Source organism: Bubalus kerabau, chromosome 3 (assembly GCF_029407905.1).
Source record: "Bubalus kerabau isolate K-KA32 ecotype Philippines breed swamp buffalo chromosome 3, PCC_UOA_SB_1v2, whole genome shotgun sequence".
NCBI classification, from domain to species: Eukaryota; Metazoa; Chordata; class Mammalia; order Artiodactyla; family Bovidae; genus Bubalus; species Bubalus kerabau.
Window position 1 is genome coordinate 138,532,691 of NC_073626.1, and position 18,847 is coordinate 138,551,537.

The 18,847-nt window shown below is 40.7% G+C and overlaps 1 protein-coding gene across 1 annotated transcript in view; it reads right to left on the minus strand.

The window, feature by feature from the left end:
• Window positions 1-8,096, minus strand: part of DNAH7 (dynein axonemal heavy chain 7) — a 255,094-nt gene extending 246,998 nt beyond the window's left edge. Inside the window, exons 1-2 of the mRNA XM_055572973.1 lie at window positions 8,082-8,096; window positions 3,585-3,647 (exon numbers count right to left, since the gene is read on the minus strand). Of these exons, the coding sequence (XP_055428948.1) occupies window positions 3,585-3,647; window positions 8,082-8,096 (78 nt within the window). The remainder of the gene's footprint in view (window positions 1-3,584; window positions 3,648-8,081) is intronic.
• Window positions 8,097-18,847: the final 10,751 nt, after the last annotated feature.

Below are 18,847 nucleotides of genomic sequence, written 5' to 3' on the forward strand. Positions count from 1 at the left end.
TATCCTTCCACCTCTCCCAACTCTTTCACTCTCTCCTTCCTCCCAAAAGGATTTCAGATTCGTAGGAGGGCTCTGAGTGAGGTTGGCAGCAAGGGTGAGAGTCAGGTCCCCAGCTCTGAGAGTCTGGCAGCTACCAGTGCTGGGCACCCTTGATTTTAACAAGGATCATCTCTGAGAGCATGAAGGTCTGTAATGAAAATCATTCAAGGTCTTTCAGATAGAAAGGCCTTATATGCTCAAGTACTCATTGGGGCTTAGATGCCTGGGGCTTATTTTTTCATCGAATTTATGGGATGCAAATCTGTAACTTTTTAAATACCAGCAACTTCTGCCAGTTGTGAGAACTCCAAACTTTTGGTCATCACACAGTATGCTTAAAAACTTGCTGGATGGGTGGAGCACACAGTACTAGAAGCTGATTTTGGAAAAAAGTGGGTGCTCTACCAGAGACCACGGGGCAAGCAGTCTGTTTCTTTATGACCCAGGGTAATCAGAGCAGCACTGAATACCCCAACCCCACTCCCAGCACCTTTCTTCCTTTAGTGAAAGAGTCTACTGTCATGGAAGCTATGAGGGTAGAATCGGCTAAAAGAAAAACTGCTGGTAACTTCAGTGTTTTCTGCAATCCCTCCCCACACACACACCCACCACTACTGCCCCCCACCCCCTCACCCCTGGCCAAAAAAAGAAAAGCTATGTATTCCTAAAATAGCCTGATGGCTCCAATTCTACCATTTGCTCTTCCAAACATTTACAATGTCTATTATTTAAGAATACATCAGTTTTTACCAAAAATTTAAATAAATGTAATCAGTATCCCCCTGTCCAAATCTTTAATGTCAGAAAAGTTTGAGTGCAAACCTTAATATTGAGATGAAATTTTTTAAAATAAAGGAAATAACTTGCAAATATTATTTCTTCAGTTCAGTTCAGTCGCTCAGTCGTGTATGACTCTTTGCAACCCCATGAACCACAGCACGCCAGGCCTCCCTGTCCATCACCAACTTCCAGAGTCCGCCCAAACCCATGTCCATCGAGTCCGTGATGTCATCCAACCATCTCATCCTCTGTCGTCCCCTTCTCCTCCTGCCCTCAATCTTTCCCTGCATCAAGGTCTTTTCAAATGAGTCAGCTCTTCGTAACAGGTGGACAAAGTATTAGAGTTTCAGCTTCAACATCAGTCCCTCCTATTAACACCCAGGACTGATCTCCTTTAGGATGGACTGGTTGGATCTCCTTGCAGTCCAACGGACTTTCAAGAGTCTTCTCCAACACCACAGTTCAAAACCATCAATTCTTCGGTGCTCAGCTTTCTTTATAGTCCAACTCTCACATCCATACATGACCACAGGAAAAACCACAGCCTTGACTAGACGGACCTTTGTTGGCAAAGTAATGTCTCTGCTTTTGAATATGCTATCTAGGTTGGTCATACTTTTCTTCCAAGGAGTAAACGTCTTTTAACTTCATGGCTGCAGTAACCTTCTGCAGTGATTTTGGAGCTCAGAAAAATAAAGTCTGACACTGTTTCCACTGTTTCCCCATCTATTTCCCATGAAGGGATGGGACCAGATGCCATGATCTTCATTTTCTGAATGTTGAGCTTTAAGCCAACTTTTTCATCTCCTCTTTCACTTTCATCAAGAAGCTTTTTAGTTCCTTTTCACTTTCTGCCATAAGGGTGGTGTCATCTGCATATCTGAGGTTATTGATACTTGTCCCGGCAATCTTGATTCCAGCTTGTGTTTCTTCTGGCCCAGCGTTTCTCATGATGTACTCTGCATATAAGTTAAATAAGCAGGGTGACAATATACAGCCTTGACTTACTCCTTTTCCTATTTGGAACCAGTCTGTTGTTCCATGTCCAGTTCTAACTGTTGCTTCCTGACCTGCCTACAGGTTTCTCAAGAGGCAGGTCAGGTGGTCTCTTAAGAAGACATAAAACTCAAATGATACAAAAGAAAAACTGCAAGATACAGTCAAATATGAGCACAGTATAAGGTTTAAATCAGCCAAATAAGCATTTTAAACAATTATATGCTTCACAGGCTAGAAAGGATTATTAATCTCGGCCATTGAATATTTATTCAGTAAGTAAATTTAAATTTAGTTGATATTTCTAAATCTATAAACTAATAATATCTTTTTAAACTAGTTGCCATATTATTCCATTTTAAAATTTTTTAAATTTTTAAAGAGAAAAATGTCCATTCCATTTTACATATCTTTGTCTCAACATAGAGTATTTTAGATATTTACAAATCTAAAAGAAGATGCTATGATTTTATACAACATGGTGTGATAATCTTAACATCATCAATACAAATAGGTTCACAATTAAAACATGTACTTTGAAATGTTGAAGCACATTCACCTAAAATATTTCTTTGGAGTTTTTTTTTAATCTTAAAGAATCCTTAATTTCAAAGTATTAGAAATCTTCTCTGTATGAAGCCACTCACATTCCATTTCATAGTTCATTCTGAGATTTTCAAATATGTTCCAAAACAAATAATGTTTGCTTTGAACCTCCAGTTACACTCAACTTCCAGGAATCACCAGAATATAACTCAATGATATTAAACTCAATATAATTATTTGACAATAAATCTTACTGCAGTAAAATCTAATTTGTCCAGCACTTGATCAGCTGAAAATGTCTCTTAACTGACTTTTCCACATGACAACGATAATTTAACATCAAAATCATGAAAAAGAATGCCAAGATCTAAAAAATCTCCTGTAGCTAAAAGTGCTAGAAGAGACATCTCTTCAGAAACCAAGTTAGCTATTCTCATTTTAAACTCAAACTGGGGCTCAGAGAGATAAGTGACTCTGCAACAGTCATAGAGCCACTAGTGAAAAACCTGTAATCCAACTCCGTGTTTCTCAACTCTAGAACTACTTCTGCTAGCTCATCTTCACAATTCTTTTGTTCAGAATACTCAAGTATTCTGCACATACTAGGTAATTACAGCTTACAGCTCCTTTATTAAGACAGTTATTTTTCCTAAGATATATACCTCCTAGGTATTCTCCATCAGAAAATAAATTGAGCACAGAAATTTTTAATCAGAAATTCAGTAACTTATTTGCAAGTGTGAAAACTAGTAAACAACATTATTACAAAAGCAATAAAATATGTACCATGTGTCATATACTAATGCATATATATGGAATCTAGAAAGATGGTCCTGATGAAATTATTTGGAGGACAGCAATAGAGACACAGATACAGAAAACAGACTTAGGGACATGGGAGGTAGAAGGGAGGAGGAAGGAGAGAGTGGGATATATGGAGAGAGTAACATGCAAACTTATATTATCATATGTAAAATAGATAGCCAATGAGAATTTGCTGTATGATTCATGGAACTCAAACCAGGGCACTATAACAATCTAGAGGGGTGGGATGGAGAAGAGAGTTGGAGGGAGGTTCAAGATGGAGGGGACATATGTATACCTATGGTTGATTCATGTTGATGTTTGGCACAAATCAACACAATTCTGTCAAGCAATTATCATTCGATTAAAACATAAATAAATTAAAAAATTTTTAAAGTGATGCGATATTGGTAAATTACCGTAGACAACTGTGGTAAAAATCTGACTTGTGTCTTGGATTTTTCTTTGCTGGGAGGTTTATCCTGCATGAAAACACACACACAAACCAAACTGTTACTCTCTTAATGCTGAAATTGATTAATTTAACCAAATGTTATTGAGTGTTTAATATAAAGTAAAACACATTACCATCTAAAATATATTAAAACATACTTTACAGATAGCAGGATATTGTGTACAGAAAATCATAAGAAATCTACAAAAGATTATTATAGTTAATGAATGTTCAGCAAGATCACAGGATTCAATATTAATACACAAAAATTGTATTTCTAGATGCTATAATAACAGTGAAAAAATAAAAACTGTATTTCCAGATGCTAACAATGAATAATCCAAAACTGAAATTAAGAAACTAATTTACAACCGTATTGAAAAAGATAAAATATTTAGGAATCAATTTAGCAGAAGTGCAAGACCTAGGAATGGAGAAGACTTCCTGTTATTAATCCTTAAGTGCCATCTTATCTCTGTTGGTTTCCTCCCTTAACCTTGCCCACACCTCTCCAAATGGTCTTTTTATAAGTTTTCTTCAATTTAACCTTTCTGAGCATGCCATCTGTTTCCTGTTGGGTTCCTAATATAATTTTACATTACTAGAATTAAAACTGCTTAAGAGTTAAGGTCTTCCTTAAATTAGCTTTTATTTTGATTTTCAGATACTGGTCTATTGGAAGATATTTTAAGCCTGGTATAATCCAAATTTAACCATTCTGATGAAATGACCAGAATCTATGAATGTGCCTGGGTAAAATCAACAATAATGTTATGAAGTTGTCTGGTTTAATCAACTACCACCTCTCAAAATTTAATAAGGTTGATTTAAATATAGTTATAATATGTTCTGAGTTATGGTTGTTAAAATTATCACCAAGCTGTTGGCTTCATACCCAACTGTTTTACTCTCATCTCCTTTTTAAGCAATAACATCAAGAAGATAGGATGAAGGAAAACAGAACGAGCATATAAATGCAAAACTACTTAATTTAACAACTAGAAAAAGCACTTGGGTAGAGATAGGCTGACAGTTTTTCCATCTTCTTTGCCCACAATCTGTAGTGGATTTTTTTGGGGGGGGAGGGGCTTCATGCTCTTTGGATATTTGTATTTTTAAACACTGGAAAGTTCTTCAACTGAAAACTCAAAATGCCTTATGTTTTAAGTAATTTTAAAAATGAAATGAGCAGTTGCGAGAGATTTATATTTCTGGTAAATACCTAATTTAAGAGTTCAAATTGCTATTCCTGAAAAATGCCATATCACTCTAAACCTTCCACTAATGAGCTGAACATATTAAAATCTCCTTCAACAAATATGATTTTACCACCTGCTCACTTTTCAAACTAAATGAATACATAAGTAAATGTCACATAAAAATGGCATTTCCAAAAGTTTAATCCATTCTGTTTGTTTCAGGTTAAAATATAAAAAACTTCCACCCTTTCAAAAGGAAAACTATACTCAAACTTAGCATAAGTGAAAGTATCAAGAGTTTATAAATTACAGATCAACCAAAGCAGTGAGAGAGGGACCTCTGCTGTTAAAAAAAATATAGTATATAGAAAATGTGAATAATTCTAGACAGGCTTATGCCTGTTCTTTCAAAAGCCCACTGCTTTTTCAATAATATAGGTTATTTTGCAGGGAGGGAAGTGTAATTTCCAAACATCACTTTTATTAAGATAAAGCAAAACTTAACTGCCAAATGGTTTTTAGTGGAAGCTTTTTAGTTGTAAACTGGTCAATTGGGGCTTTGTGAAATAACAGCTATTGAGAAATACCACTGAAAATATCCTAAATGTGTATTTTAAATTTCTACACCATAGAATACAAGTCAAGATTAGCTCAAAGACTAATGCAAACATCAAGAAAATACTGATTCATGTAATCTAGAACTCAATGTTACTTTTAACGTTTTCACAGTAAACTCTAACGCTACCACCACCACCCCCCACCTCGAATATTATAAAGCCTTGTAAAGGAAAGAATTATAGTTCAATGTCAAACCAAGAAGCTAAGCAACGTTTGCAGGCTTAAAAGCAACTGTTTTGCATTCAGTACTAGGAGGCTTAGAGGGCCTCTTCAACCCACTCTAGTATTTTCGCCTGGAGAATCCCATGGACCAAGGAGCCTGGTAGGCTACAGTCCATGGGGTCGCAAAGAGTCGGACACAACTGAGTGACTTCACTTTCTTTCTTTCTTTCCATACAAGCCGGGAGTTAACCATTGTTTTCTAGCTAGCCCAGAATAATGTCCACACTTAACATCTTCCTATTCTCTTCTGACATCTAAAAGTTCGATCATTGTTCAGCATTTGTTTACAGCTACTCCTCAATAAACAGTTCCGTAAAGTAACTACTGCAACTATGTTACAGAGCAAGGTTCCTTGGCCACAGGCAGAACAAGCCAAAACAATGAGACTGGGAGGTTTGTGGCAAAAACAGGGCTTAACTCACAAGGCAGCCAAGGAGGAGACAGGACAGCAAATCTCAAAACTGGGGACTGGGGTATTCATGGGATAGCAGCAGGGCCTTCGGAGGAGGCCCAGGGAGCCTAGTGCCTAGGGAAAGGCGATTGGGAACTGGTGTGGTAGGCGTCGTAATTAGTTCTGTGCATGCTAAGTTGCTTCGGTCGTGTCCAACACTTTGTGACCCTATGGACTATATAGCCCGCCAGGCTCCTCCTCTTGCCAGGATTCTCCAGGCAAGAGTACTGGAATGGGTTGCTATTTCCTCCTCCAGGGGATCTTCCTGACTCAGGGATGGAACCTTTGTCTCCTGTGGTTCCTGCATTGCAGCCAGTTCTTCATCACTGAGTCAGACACGACTGAGTGACTGAACTGAACTGAACTTCATCACTGAGCCACCAAAGCCCAATTAGTTCTGCGAGGTGTAACTAAGATACATGCGATGAACAGGATCTGGGGCTTCTGCAGTGGCTTAGTGATAAAGAATCTGTCTGCAATGCAGGAGCCACAGGAGACGTAGGTTCCATCCCTGAGTCGGGAAGACACCCTGGAGAAGGAAATGGCAACCCATTACAGTATTCTTGCCTGAAGAATCCCATGGACAGAGGAACCTGGTGGGCTTCAGTCCATGGGATCACAAAGAGTTGAACAGGACAACATACTAACTCAACAAGAACAAACAGGGTCTAAGGGTGGAGCTGTCAGCCCTCTGATGTCAAAAGGTCACCAAGCCAGATACTTGCACATGGCCAGTTGGAAGGTCAGCGAGCCTACCCAGTCTTAATTAGCTCAGACATAAATAGACACAGCTGATTCCAACCTCCTGGAAAACAACTCTGAGCCTGCAAGTCTTTTGTGGCAAAAATTAAAAGGGAACTTGATGAGTGAAGCCTGGTGAAATGGATTTGACTAACAATGATTAGCCAAGGTTTTGATGCTTTTGAACTGTGGAAGACTCTTGAGAGTCCCCTGGACAGCAAGAAGATGAAACCAGTCAATCCTAAAGGAAATCAATCCTGAATATTCATTGGAAGGACTGATGCTGAAACTCCAATACTTTCGCAACCTGAATCAAAGAGCCAACTCACTAGAAAAGACCCTATGCTGGGAAAGATTGAAGGCGGGAGAAGGGGATGACAGGAAACGAGGTGGTTGGATGGCATCACTGAATGGATGGACATGAGTTTGAGCAAGCTCAAGATGGTGAAGGACAGGGAAGTCTGGCGTGCTGCAGTCCGTGGGGTCGTAAACAGTAGGAGACAACTGAGCGACTGAACAACAACAAAGTTTTATATTCTAGAAAAGGGAATGGTAACCCACTCCAGTATTCTTGCCTGGAGAATCCCATGGACAGAGGAGCCTGGTGGGATACAGTCCATGGGGTGGCAAAGAGACACGATTGAGTGACTAACACAAGGTTTTATATGCATCTTTTGTTACATGCCATGGGAATCTTGTCCTAAGAAGAAATTCCATTTGACAAGGACCACACCATGGTATCTTATATTATTTGAATTTCATAATATCCTTAGAAGGAAAGAAAAGTTGTTCTGATTTTTCCCTTTTGCATAAAAGCGAGAGAAGACAGAAAGATCAAGTGATTTGCCCAAAATTGCACCGCTATGAAGGGGCTTGTATTCCAGTCCTAGAGCCCAAATCAAAGGCAATTCCCCACCCTGAGCTTTCCCTAGCCAAACACACCCACCATTAGTACAATGGGAGCACTCGGCAACTGTACTTTAAACTGCTGACGCACTGCTCCACTGATGTGTTTGGTTGTTATGACAACACCAAGTACAAACGGTTGGGAAGAGTTCATACAAAAGCTTTCACCGGAAAATCTCTGTATCCCAGAGCACAAGTGCGATAAAGAACCTGTAGCCCGCGGGGTCACAACTGGGAAGTCCGTAAGACCTAGGCTTCTATCACTTTTGAAATACTAGGGAAGCTTCGCCGCGGGGAGGAGCCTAGCCAGGAGCCAACCTCTCACCTGCTCGCGGCTCATGGCTGCAAGGACGCGCTGGCGGCACCGGGTGGCTCCTGGATCCTTCCTGCCAGCGCCCCCACGAAACCCCTCGGAAGAGAGATGCGACCCCCGGCGACACGGCCGTCTCTGCTCCCTCCGCTCGGGGGCCGTCTAGCGTCCCGGCTGCGTTCGTTGCTAAGCAACAGACCCGCGCACGTTCCTTTTCCGGTCGTCTGGTGCTCCTGGGACCGCACTGTGGAACTCGCAGTGCGTTCCCGTGGGAGGCACTTTCCAAGGCGCTGGGTGGCACCTGAGCCAAAGTGGTACTTCCGCAGAGGGTGCATTGAACAACTAAAGGCGGTGGGTGCTCCTCCTTCTGCCTGGAGAAGTAAATACCCTTTGATGACCATCACACTTCGGCAACCTCCTAACATAGCTGGGTGCTCCAGGTCCCTGCCTTAACTCCTATTTTCCTATTTAACTTTGTGCCTAGAAGGTCTCAGAGGACTACTCATGGAATGAAATGATTGCAAATTTCACTGCTGATGTGGGCCAAAGTAGGAGAACAAAGCATGCAAAGTCTAGAACAAGTAAACACCTTTCTTCTATTTTCCATGGGTTTCCAACTCCCCTTGTTGACTTTTGCCACACACTAGAAAACTATCCCTTGGAAGAAATACCAGAAAAAGAGCCATCAAGAATTCATTTCAACCAACATTCCTGGATAGTCTACCGCATGAAAGATGCTGTGCTTGGCACTAGGAGTACAAAGTTACCAAGGCGACATCCCTTCAGCACAAGGCTAGGGGAGTACTGAAATAAGCAGTTAAAATGCAGTGCTCTCAACATGGAATTGCAGTCCTCAAGGAGAACACAAAATACAAACTTCTTAGTTTCCTCCTGAAAATGTGGAAGGGATGTGAAAAGTGCAAAGCCAAACTGTGTTGAAAGACAGAAAGCAGATTTTATATATATATATATATATGCATACACACATGTGTATATGTATACACACATACATTCCAATCCCAAAAAAAGGCAATGCCAAAGAATGCTCAAATTACTGCACAATTGCCCTCATTCACAGTAATGCTCAAAATTCTCCAAGCCAGGCTTCAACAATACATGAACCATGAACTTCCAGATGTTCAAACTGGTTTTAGAAAAGGCAGAGGAACCAGAGATTAAATTGCCAACATCCACTGGATCATTGAAAAAGCAAGAGAGTTCCAGAAAACCATCTGCTTTATTGACTATGCCAAAGCCTTTGACTGTGTGGATCACAGTAAACTGTGGAAAATTCTTCAAGAGATGAGAATACCAGACCACCTGACCTGCCTCTTGAGAAACCTATATGCAGGTCAAGAAGCAACAGTTAGAACTGGACTTGGAACAACAGACTGGTTCCAAATAGGAAAAGGACTACGTCAAGGCAGTATATTGTCACCTTGCTTATTTAACTTATATGCAGAGTACATCATGAGAAATGCTGGGCTGAAAGAAGCACAAGCTGGAATCAAGATCGCCAGGAGAAATATCAATAACCTCAGATATGCAGATGACACCACCCTTATGGCAGAAAGTGAAGAAGAACTAAAAAGCCTCTTAATGAAAGTGAAAGAGGAGAGTGGAAAAGTTGGCTTAAAGCTTAACATTCAGACAACTAAGATCATGGCATCCAGTCCCATCATTTCATGGGAAATAGATGGGGAAACAGTGGCTGACTTTATTTTTAGGCTCCAAAATCACTGCAGATGGTGATTACAGCCATGAAATTAGAAGACGCTTACTCCTTGGAAGGAAAGTTATAACCAACTTAGACAGCATATTAGAAAGGTGAGACATTACTTTGCCAACAAAGGTCCATCTAGTCAGGGTATGGTTTTTCCAGTGGTCATGTATGGATGTGAGAGTTAGACTATAAAGAAAGCTGAGTGCAGAAAAATTGATGCTTTTGAACTGTGGTGTTGGAGAAGACTCTTGAAAGTCCGTTGGACTGCAAGGAGATCCAACCAGTCCATCCTAAAGGAGATCAGTCCTGGGTGTTCATTGGAAGGCCTGCTATTGAAGCTGAAACTCCAATACTTTGTCCACCTGATGCGAATAGCTGACTCATTTGAAAAGACCCTGATGCTGGGAAAGATTGAGGGCAGGAGGAGAATGGGACGACAGAGGATGAGATGGTTGGATGGCATCACCGACTCAATGGACATGGGTTTGTGTGGACTCTGGGAGTTGGTGATGGACAGGGAGGCCTGGTGTGCTGTGGTTCATGGGGTCGCAAAGAGTCGCACACAAGTGAGCAACTGAACTGAACTGAACTGACACATACATACATACACACACACATACAGAGAGAGAGAGAGCCTTCCACGGTGGTACAAGTGGTAAAGAACCCATCTGATAAAGCAGGCGACTTCAGAGATGCAGGTTCAATCCTTGGGTCGGGAAGATCCCCTGGAGGAGAGCATGCAAACCCACTCCAGTATTCTTGCCTGGAGAATCCCATGGACAGAGGAGCCTGGCAGCTACAATCCGTAGAGTCACAAAGAGTTAGACAGGACTGAAGCAACTTAGCACACCGCATATAATAAAAGGCCCTAAACAAGGGTGGATGGCTGTTGGAATAACTGAAAGCAGTTCTGAAAGTTTGGAGAGTAGATGAGCAATTTAGAGAAAATCTGGAGATGAACCTGAGGTGACACACAGGTGCTGTATTTTAAAGGCCTCTCTAAAACAGGAGGTAATAGTGAAAAACAAATCTGACTCCATTTTGGATTTGTTTCTTTTAACTTTTGTGTTCTATTGTTTTCACTACAAGTTAAGAATGTTGTATATAGCCTGAAATGCACAGGATAGCCCATTCTCAAGGCTCTGACCTGTAAAGGTGTAACAGTTTCCATTCATACAGAGAGTGAAAAAAAAAAAAAAAAAAAAAAAAAAACAATGTTGCAGAACAGAAAATAACATTTGTGTTGTGGGAGCTTTCCAGGAACATCATGACCTGATCTACCTGGACAGCTGCAAGAACACAGAATTCTGACACCATGAAATTTGCAACAACCAGCAACACCCTCTTACCTTTGAGTATAAAGAAGACTTGAATTCTAACTTGGTTAAGATGTTTCTTTGCAACACTAGTCCACCATCTTCTCTGTCTTCTGGCTTTCCAAATAAAGTTGTTACCTTGCCCCAACAACTTGTGTCTCTATTGGCTTGTCATGTGGCAAACAGTATGAGCTTGGACTGGGTAAGAGTGCATGTATGTGCTAAGTCGCTTCAGTCATGTCCAACTGTTTGCAACCCTATAGACTGTAGCCCACCAGGCTCCTCTGTCCGTGGGATTCTCTAGTCAAGCATACTGGAGTGAGTGGCCATTTTCTCCTCCAGGGGATCTTCCCAACCCAGGGATTGAACCATGTCTCTTACATCTCCTGTATTGGCAGGTGGGTTCTTCACTACTAGCACCACCTGGGAAGCCCCTGGTAACAGTGGTATGGAGTTTAGACTTCAGGGATAAATGACTGCCATGGAAAATTGTTTTGTTCGGAAATAAGACCTCATCTTAAAATTCATAAGGAATTTCAAGGGACCTGGAAGAGCTAGAATACTCTTGAAAAAGAACAAAATTGAAGGGCTCACACTTCATGATATTGAAATTTAGTAAAAACCTACAGAATCAAAAGTGTTTAACAGATAGAGCTGGGAAAACTGGATATTCACATGTTAAAGAATGAAGCTGGCCTAACACTATTTACAAAAATTAACTAAAAATGGATCAATGTCCTGAATGTAACAGCTAAAAATATGAAATTTTTAAAAGAAAACATAGAGAAAAATCTTTATGCTACTGGATTTGGCAATGGTTTCTTGGATATGAAACCAATTGCATAAGCAACAAAAGAAAAAATAGACAAACTAGGCTTCATCAAAATTTAAAACATTCGTCCATCAAAAGACACTATCAACAAAGTGAAAATATACCCAACAGAAGGAAGCAAATATTTGCAAATCACACATCTGATAGGGATTAATAACCAGAATATATAGAGAATTTCTAAAACTCAACAGTAACAATCTGATTTTTTTAAACGGCAAAGGATTCAATAAGACATTTTCCAAAACGAGATTTACAAATGGCCTATAAACATCTGAAAAGATGCTTGACATCATTAACCATCAGAGAAATGCAAATCAAAACCATGAGATATGGAAAGATGAAACACTTGGATATAGAAGATATGGAAAGATTGGAACACTTTCACACTATTGGTGGGAATGCAAAATGGTGCAATCATGGAAAACGATATGGCAGTTCCTTAAAAAATTAAAAATAGAATTACCATATGATCCATCAATTCCACTTCTGGTATTTTCCTAAAAGAATTGAAAGCACAAACATATGTGTACACCATGTTTATAGCAGCATTATGCACAATAACCCAAAAGGTGGAGGAAACCCAAGTGTCTATCAAAGGATGAATGAGTAAACAGCATGTGGTAATACAATAGGAAAGTTTTCATCATGTGCACACTAGTATTTATTTTTAAAAGTTATACAGGCACATGAAAAGCTCCCAAATAGAGCAAAATTTCCACAAAAATCTGTCTCCCTAGCATTCCTGACCCATCTTTCACCTCTTCAGAGACAACCAGTGTTACTAGTTTCTTTGGCAGACCTTGAGAAATGTCTATACACAAACATATATATCTCTTTCATTTGTACAAATGCTTGCATACAGAATAGACACAATATATTCTGTAATTTGCTTTTCCTACTCACAATATATCTCAGAGATGGATCCATATCACGCACTCATTCTTTTTGATACTGCATGGTGTTCTGTTGCAGTTTCTCCACAATTTCTTAAACAATTCATTATTGATGGCACAATAGTAATACATTCAGACTTAGGATGAAAGGAAATTCTGATGCATGCTACAATATGGATGAACTACAAAGGCATTATGCTAACTAAAATTAGTCACAGAAGGACAAATATGCTATGCTTCTACCCACATAAGATATACAGTCAATTTATATAAACAGAATGGTAGTTGTCAGGGGTTATGAGTAGGGGGAATGAGATACTATTTAGCAAAGGATACAGAGCTTCCGCTTTGCAAGATGAAAAAAGTTCCAAAGATGAATGGCAGTGATAGGTGCACAATGTGAATGTACTTAATGCCACTGAACTGTACACTTAAACATGGTTTAAAAATATAAATTTTCCTGTGGCAGATTCATTTTGATATTTGGCAAAACTAATACAGTTATGTAAAGTTGAAAAATAAAATAAAATTGAAAAAAATATATATAAATTTTGTGTTATGTATATTTTACAATGACTAAATTCTTTTTTTTTAAAAAGAAGAAAATTGAAGCCAAATGAGGAGGAGGAAGAGGAGAAATGACAGGATCATATTTGCATTTCTGAAAGAGCACACTAGCTTCATTATAGTGAAGAGGAAAAGGTGAGGTGAAGGCAAGAAGGGGTCCTGATAGGAGGCTATTAGGAGAGTTCGCAGGAGATAATGGTGGCTAGAACTGGGCTCATAATGGAAGTAAAAGAGAGAAGTAGGCAAATTCAAAAGATATTTAGGAGGCGGTTTCATTAGAATGTGAATGCTTAAAATGGAGAAATAATGTTGAGGATCATTTTACTGCTTTGTATACCCGTATGGAAAGATGAGGTAGAGAAAAGAGGAAGAGAAGTGGGCCTTAAAGAGAAAGTGATGAGTCCAGTGAGGGACATGGCAACCGTGAGACATCTGCAAGACATGAAAGTGCCCATATGGCCAGTAGATAATGTACATAGTTGGGGGGTTTCCCAGGTGACACGGTGGTAAAGAATATGCCTACCAAAGTAGGAGATGCAAGAGACACAGGTTCCATCCCTAAGTTGGGAATATCCCCTGGGGTAGGATGTGGCAACCCACTCCAGTATTCTTGCCTAGAAGATTCCATGGACAGAGGAGCCTGGTGGGCTACTGTCCATGGGGTCACAAAGAACCACACACAACTGAGCACACAACTCATTATACATAGTAGTCAAAGCTCAGAAGATAGTTTGGGAACTAAGGACATGAATTTGCGACTCTATCATATGATGACATTCAATCCATTCATCCATAGATGAGATGACCCAGGGAGTGTATAGAACAAGAACAGAGGAGAATCTAGTATAAAAAAGCAAACAATGTTAGACAGAAGGAAACCTGGGAAGGAGAACTGAGAAGTGGCCAAAGAGAATTGAAAACTGAGAATATAGACTCATGAAAACCAAAGAGAAAAATATTTCAAGAAGGAGAATTTGGTCAACACTGTCAAATGCTTTGGCATATAGATTCAAAAGTATCCACTGGATAAAGCAATACAGAAGTCAGTGGTAAATGTGGCAAAGGGATTTCAAGGGGATGTGGGTCCAGATACCAGAGGTGGGAGAATGAAGCCGGGGGAGACTGTCAGTTTAGACAAACATTTGAGTTATGAACAAGAGAGATAGAGTGGGGATTGTGGGAAGGTATGGCTGCTGCTGCTGCTGCTAAGTCGCTTCAGTCGTGTCCAACTCTGTGCGACCCCATGGACTGCAGCCTACCAGGCTTCTCCGTCCATGGGATTCTCCAGGCAAGAACACTGGAGTGGTTGCCATTTCCTTCTCCAAGAAGGTATGGATACAAGGACCTTATTTTTTCAAACAGGAGTGTTTTGCTTCTATTTTATGAAGATAGTAAGGGAGAGGATGAAGATGAAGGAAAAGTTAAAAGGAGATAGAATTACTTCCAGATGAAGAGACACCTTGTAGGGACACCCATAAAAGTAAGAAGGATGAATGGAGATGTGGGTGGTGTTGTGGGTGTGGGTGTTGACTACACCAGTTTGCTGGTGTGTAGTCGGGGGGGGCATTTCCAAAAGTGAGTTTCATTTTCTTTGTGATATAGAAAGTAAAATCACTTGAAAAGAACTAGATGGAAAGTAGATGTCAGGGGTTAAAGGAAAATTTAAGTGAAACAGAGAAGTTTTGAAATGACTACTTGGCAGAAAAGGGAAGAGAACAGAAGCAATCGGGGAAATTTAGGAAAGGCCCAGATGAAGCTGAAGCCACTGAATTAGTGAATTACACTCCAAAGATAACAGACCAGGTGCAGGCTCAGAAAAGAAAAACACATTTCCCAGGCTGGTATGTCAGCAGGATGACTTTTGACTCACAGACAGACTAAAGAAAGAAGCAGACAGGGCGCTCAAGATTGGCAGGTGCCAGGCTTAATAAACCAGGGAACTTACACATGAGACTTGTCTTGGGTGCTCACAAGATGCATAGATCTCTGCACATACCTGCCAGTATCTTCAGTTTATATAGAGGCATTAATAGGGTTCAGTCACATAGATATGGTCCAAGTAGTCTCAACAACACATTGCTCTATGTGTCTTTGCTCTGTGTCTTTGCAACACTATGCTCTGTGTCTTTGCAAACAGCGCCCACTGTGAGAACAGAAGAACATACATTTCAAGGACAGGGGAGCAGGTGGGGAGCCTCTGATTGCCTGGGTCCACCTTATGGGTCAACTGGCAGTCACATGCTCTCAGTGACCTCCAGCAACAACAGAGCAAGAGAATGGGGCATTTGATAAGAGAGAAGTTGAAATAATCTTGAACCTAAAATAAGTAGAGGAGAAAGGACTGTTGAATAGACTAGGTGGTGGTCTTCATGAGGGTAACACATTGGGAGGCACTAACCATCAAAGCAGAAAGGATAGGAATGAGGGTGTTGACTACTGACTGTCATTTCAGAAATCACGCAATTCCAGGTATTGACAAGGTCCCCATAGCCATAGACACAGATGACGGAAGTAAAGGACTTTGGCCATGGGTGATCAAGGAAATAAGTTGCTAAGACTATGCTTGTTCCCCTGAATGTTGAAGTAGCAGAGTGGAAAGGAAAGCCATGAGCAAGTCCTCAATGAATGAAGCAGGAGACAAGAAGAGCAAGTGCTATGAACCTAAAATTAGTAAGAATTTTTTTTTTTAACTAGAAAACAGAGAATAAATGCTGAAGACCCCTTCTCCTGAACTTGGGATGTGGAAGAATTGAAAATCCCACATAGGAAAAAAATCTTCAGGGAGAGACAAACTTCAGTCAAAACCTGGAGGTAGGGGTAAGGTTCAGAGACTGGGGAAAGATGTAGGATGCTTTCATAGCCCCCGGGCACAATGAAAAGATCTGAATACTCGTAGATTAATGGAAGGTTGAGTCAGCCAAAGAGAAGAAAAAAAAAAAATGTAGAAAGTAAGAACATGAGAAACAAACCGAAAAAAGAAAAAAAAAAAAAAAAACCTTTAAGTGCTCACACCACTGGCAGTAACCAAAAGATATACAGAGGTGTCATTGATTTAGTAACCACCCTGTATGTGCCTGCTAAGTTGCTTCAGTAGTGTCCAACTCTTTGTGACCCTATGGACTATAGCCCACCAAGCTACTCTGTCCATGGGATTCTCCAGGCAAGAATACTGCAGTGGGTTGCCATTCCCTCGTCCAGGGGATCTTCCCAACCTGGGGATTGAACTCGGTCTACCTGCATCTCCTGCATCACAGGCGGATTCTTTACCCACTGAGCCACCTGGGAAGCCCAGTGACCACCCTGCTGCTGCTGCTGCTAAGTCGTTTCAGTCGTGTCCGACTCTATGCGACCCCATAGACGGCAGCCCACCAGGCTCCCCAGTCCCTGGGACTCTCCAGGCAAGAACACTGGAGTGGGTTGCCATTTCCTTCTCCAATGCATGAAAGTGAAAAGCGAAAGTGAAGGCACTCAAGTCCTGTCCGACCCTTCGTGACCTCATGGACTGCAGCCTACCAGGTTCCTCCTCTCATGGGGTTTTCCAGGCAAGAATACTGGAGTGGGTTGCCATTGTCTTCTCCAAGTGACCACCCTACATGCCGACAAAAGAACAAATCCCAGTAGCTCCCGGGTGTTTAAAAGGAATTAGGGTAATTGGTAGAATCCCTGTACCAACTGGATTGCTTCATGGAGGGCACTTGTCTACAGGCCAGCGAGAGACAGAAGGAATTACAGCAATCATCTAGACAGAGGTGAACCTGGAAAAGTCAGCAACTGAACTGAACTGAACACTTTCCCCATGTGCAAATTTTTCTTCTTCGGTCCTCTGCTGTCTCACGGTCCATTCACCCTGAACTCAAAAACCATAATTGAAAGAAGCATCAGGGAATTCTGACTTTCTACATTGCCTTCATTTCTAGCTCCCCATGGGGTCAATCTCTCATTGGCAGAATTCTGTTTCTAAATTTGTCTTCTGTTGTGCACCTTGCCAGAATCATGGACAGAAATACTTTTTTAAAACTTGGCAAAGAGAGTTCTTTTGTATTTGTCACATTGTGATCCAGTGACACTAGTAATAAAGAACCCACCTGCCTATACAGAGATGCAGGAGACACAGGTTCAATCCCTGGGTCAGGAAGATCCCCTGGAGGAGGGCATGGCAACCCACTCCAGAATTCTTGCCTGGAGAATCCCAGGGACAGAGGGGCCTGACAAGCTGCAGTCCATGGGGTCGCAAAGAGTTGGATGCGACTGAAGCGACTTAGCACACAGCACACACGTGATCCCTGTCAAGCAAGAGGAATGTGGCTCCTGGCACTGAATTCCCATGGTAGTTCTCATAGCAGTCAGTAATGTCACCAAGTAGACTGTAGCTGAGATATAATCTCTGTCCTCACCATTCAGGTTAAGGCAGGCTCAAAACCCTGACATATTTCCAAAAATATTAGGAATAAGTTTTTGATTAGATGTGTTGGATCATGGGACTCCTCAAAATTTACAGAAAGACACTTTATCACTCCTGTTATTTGTCTCCTTGAAAGACTGCATCATGCAATTACTTAGTGCTTAATTTGGGTAGCATGTATCTGGGAATAGAAGCTGGTTACTTCAGTTTAACCAAATATGAAAGACCACATGAAGAAGAGAAGTTGACTTGCTGATACTTTGGTTCCTGGAGTGTCAAAATCAGTTGCCTTTATGACCTTGTGTTTTCTTTGATGATTTGGGAATTTTTTTGCTAAAATGATTTTATTAGACATGAACAAATGCTTGCTTAAGGATTTTATGCCCAAATTTGTTCTGGTTCTAAGGGAATCTTTTATGAGAAGATATTTTATTTTCCTTTAAAATATATTATGTAGGTTTATACTGCTGAGTTCTGACTTAAGTTATTTGTTACTACTCATCTTTTCATCTTCCACTTCTGAAACTGTAACATGTGTGAAAGGAAGGAGTGTGAGTTACACATGTTCCTTTTGAGGAGGTGTGACAGCTTTTTATGATTGTGGGGCGTGGTGTGAGGCTGAGAAAATCGAGCGTACAACTTAAAGCAGAGCTCAGAATACCATATTCTCTGCCCATGCCCTTTTCTCTTTATGAACCTGTACTCATCCTCATCTTGCCCAGTGGACAAATATGTCTTGAACACCAGCTATGGGCCAGGGACTGTTCTAGGCTCGAGAGAGACAGTGGGGCAGCCAAGACCTTGGCTCCTGTTCTCATAAACAAAAAGAGACAACTAGCACGTCAAAATAGGTATATTAATCAATTACTTATTTCAGATGGTGAAAGTACAAAAAGAAAATGAAACAGGGTAATGAGAGAGACTTGCGGTCAAGGAAATTCTCTCTGAGGAGGAGACATTTAAACTGAGACTTGAATGACAAAAAGGAACTAGCCTTTCAAAGATGTCAGGAGTTTCCCAGGTAATGGATGAACCCAAATGTGAGAAT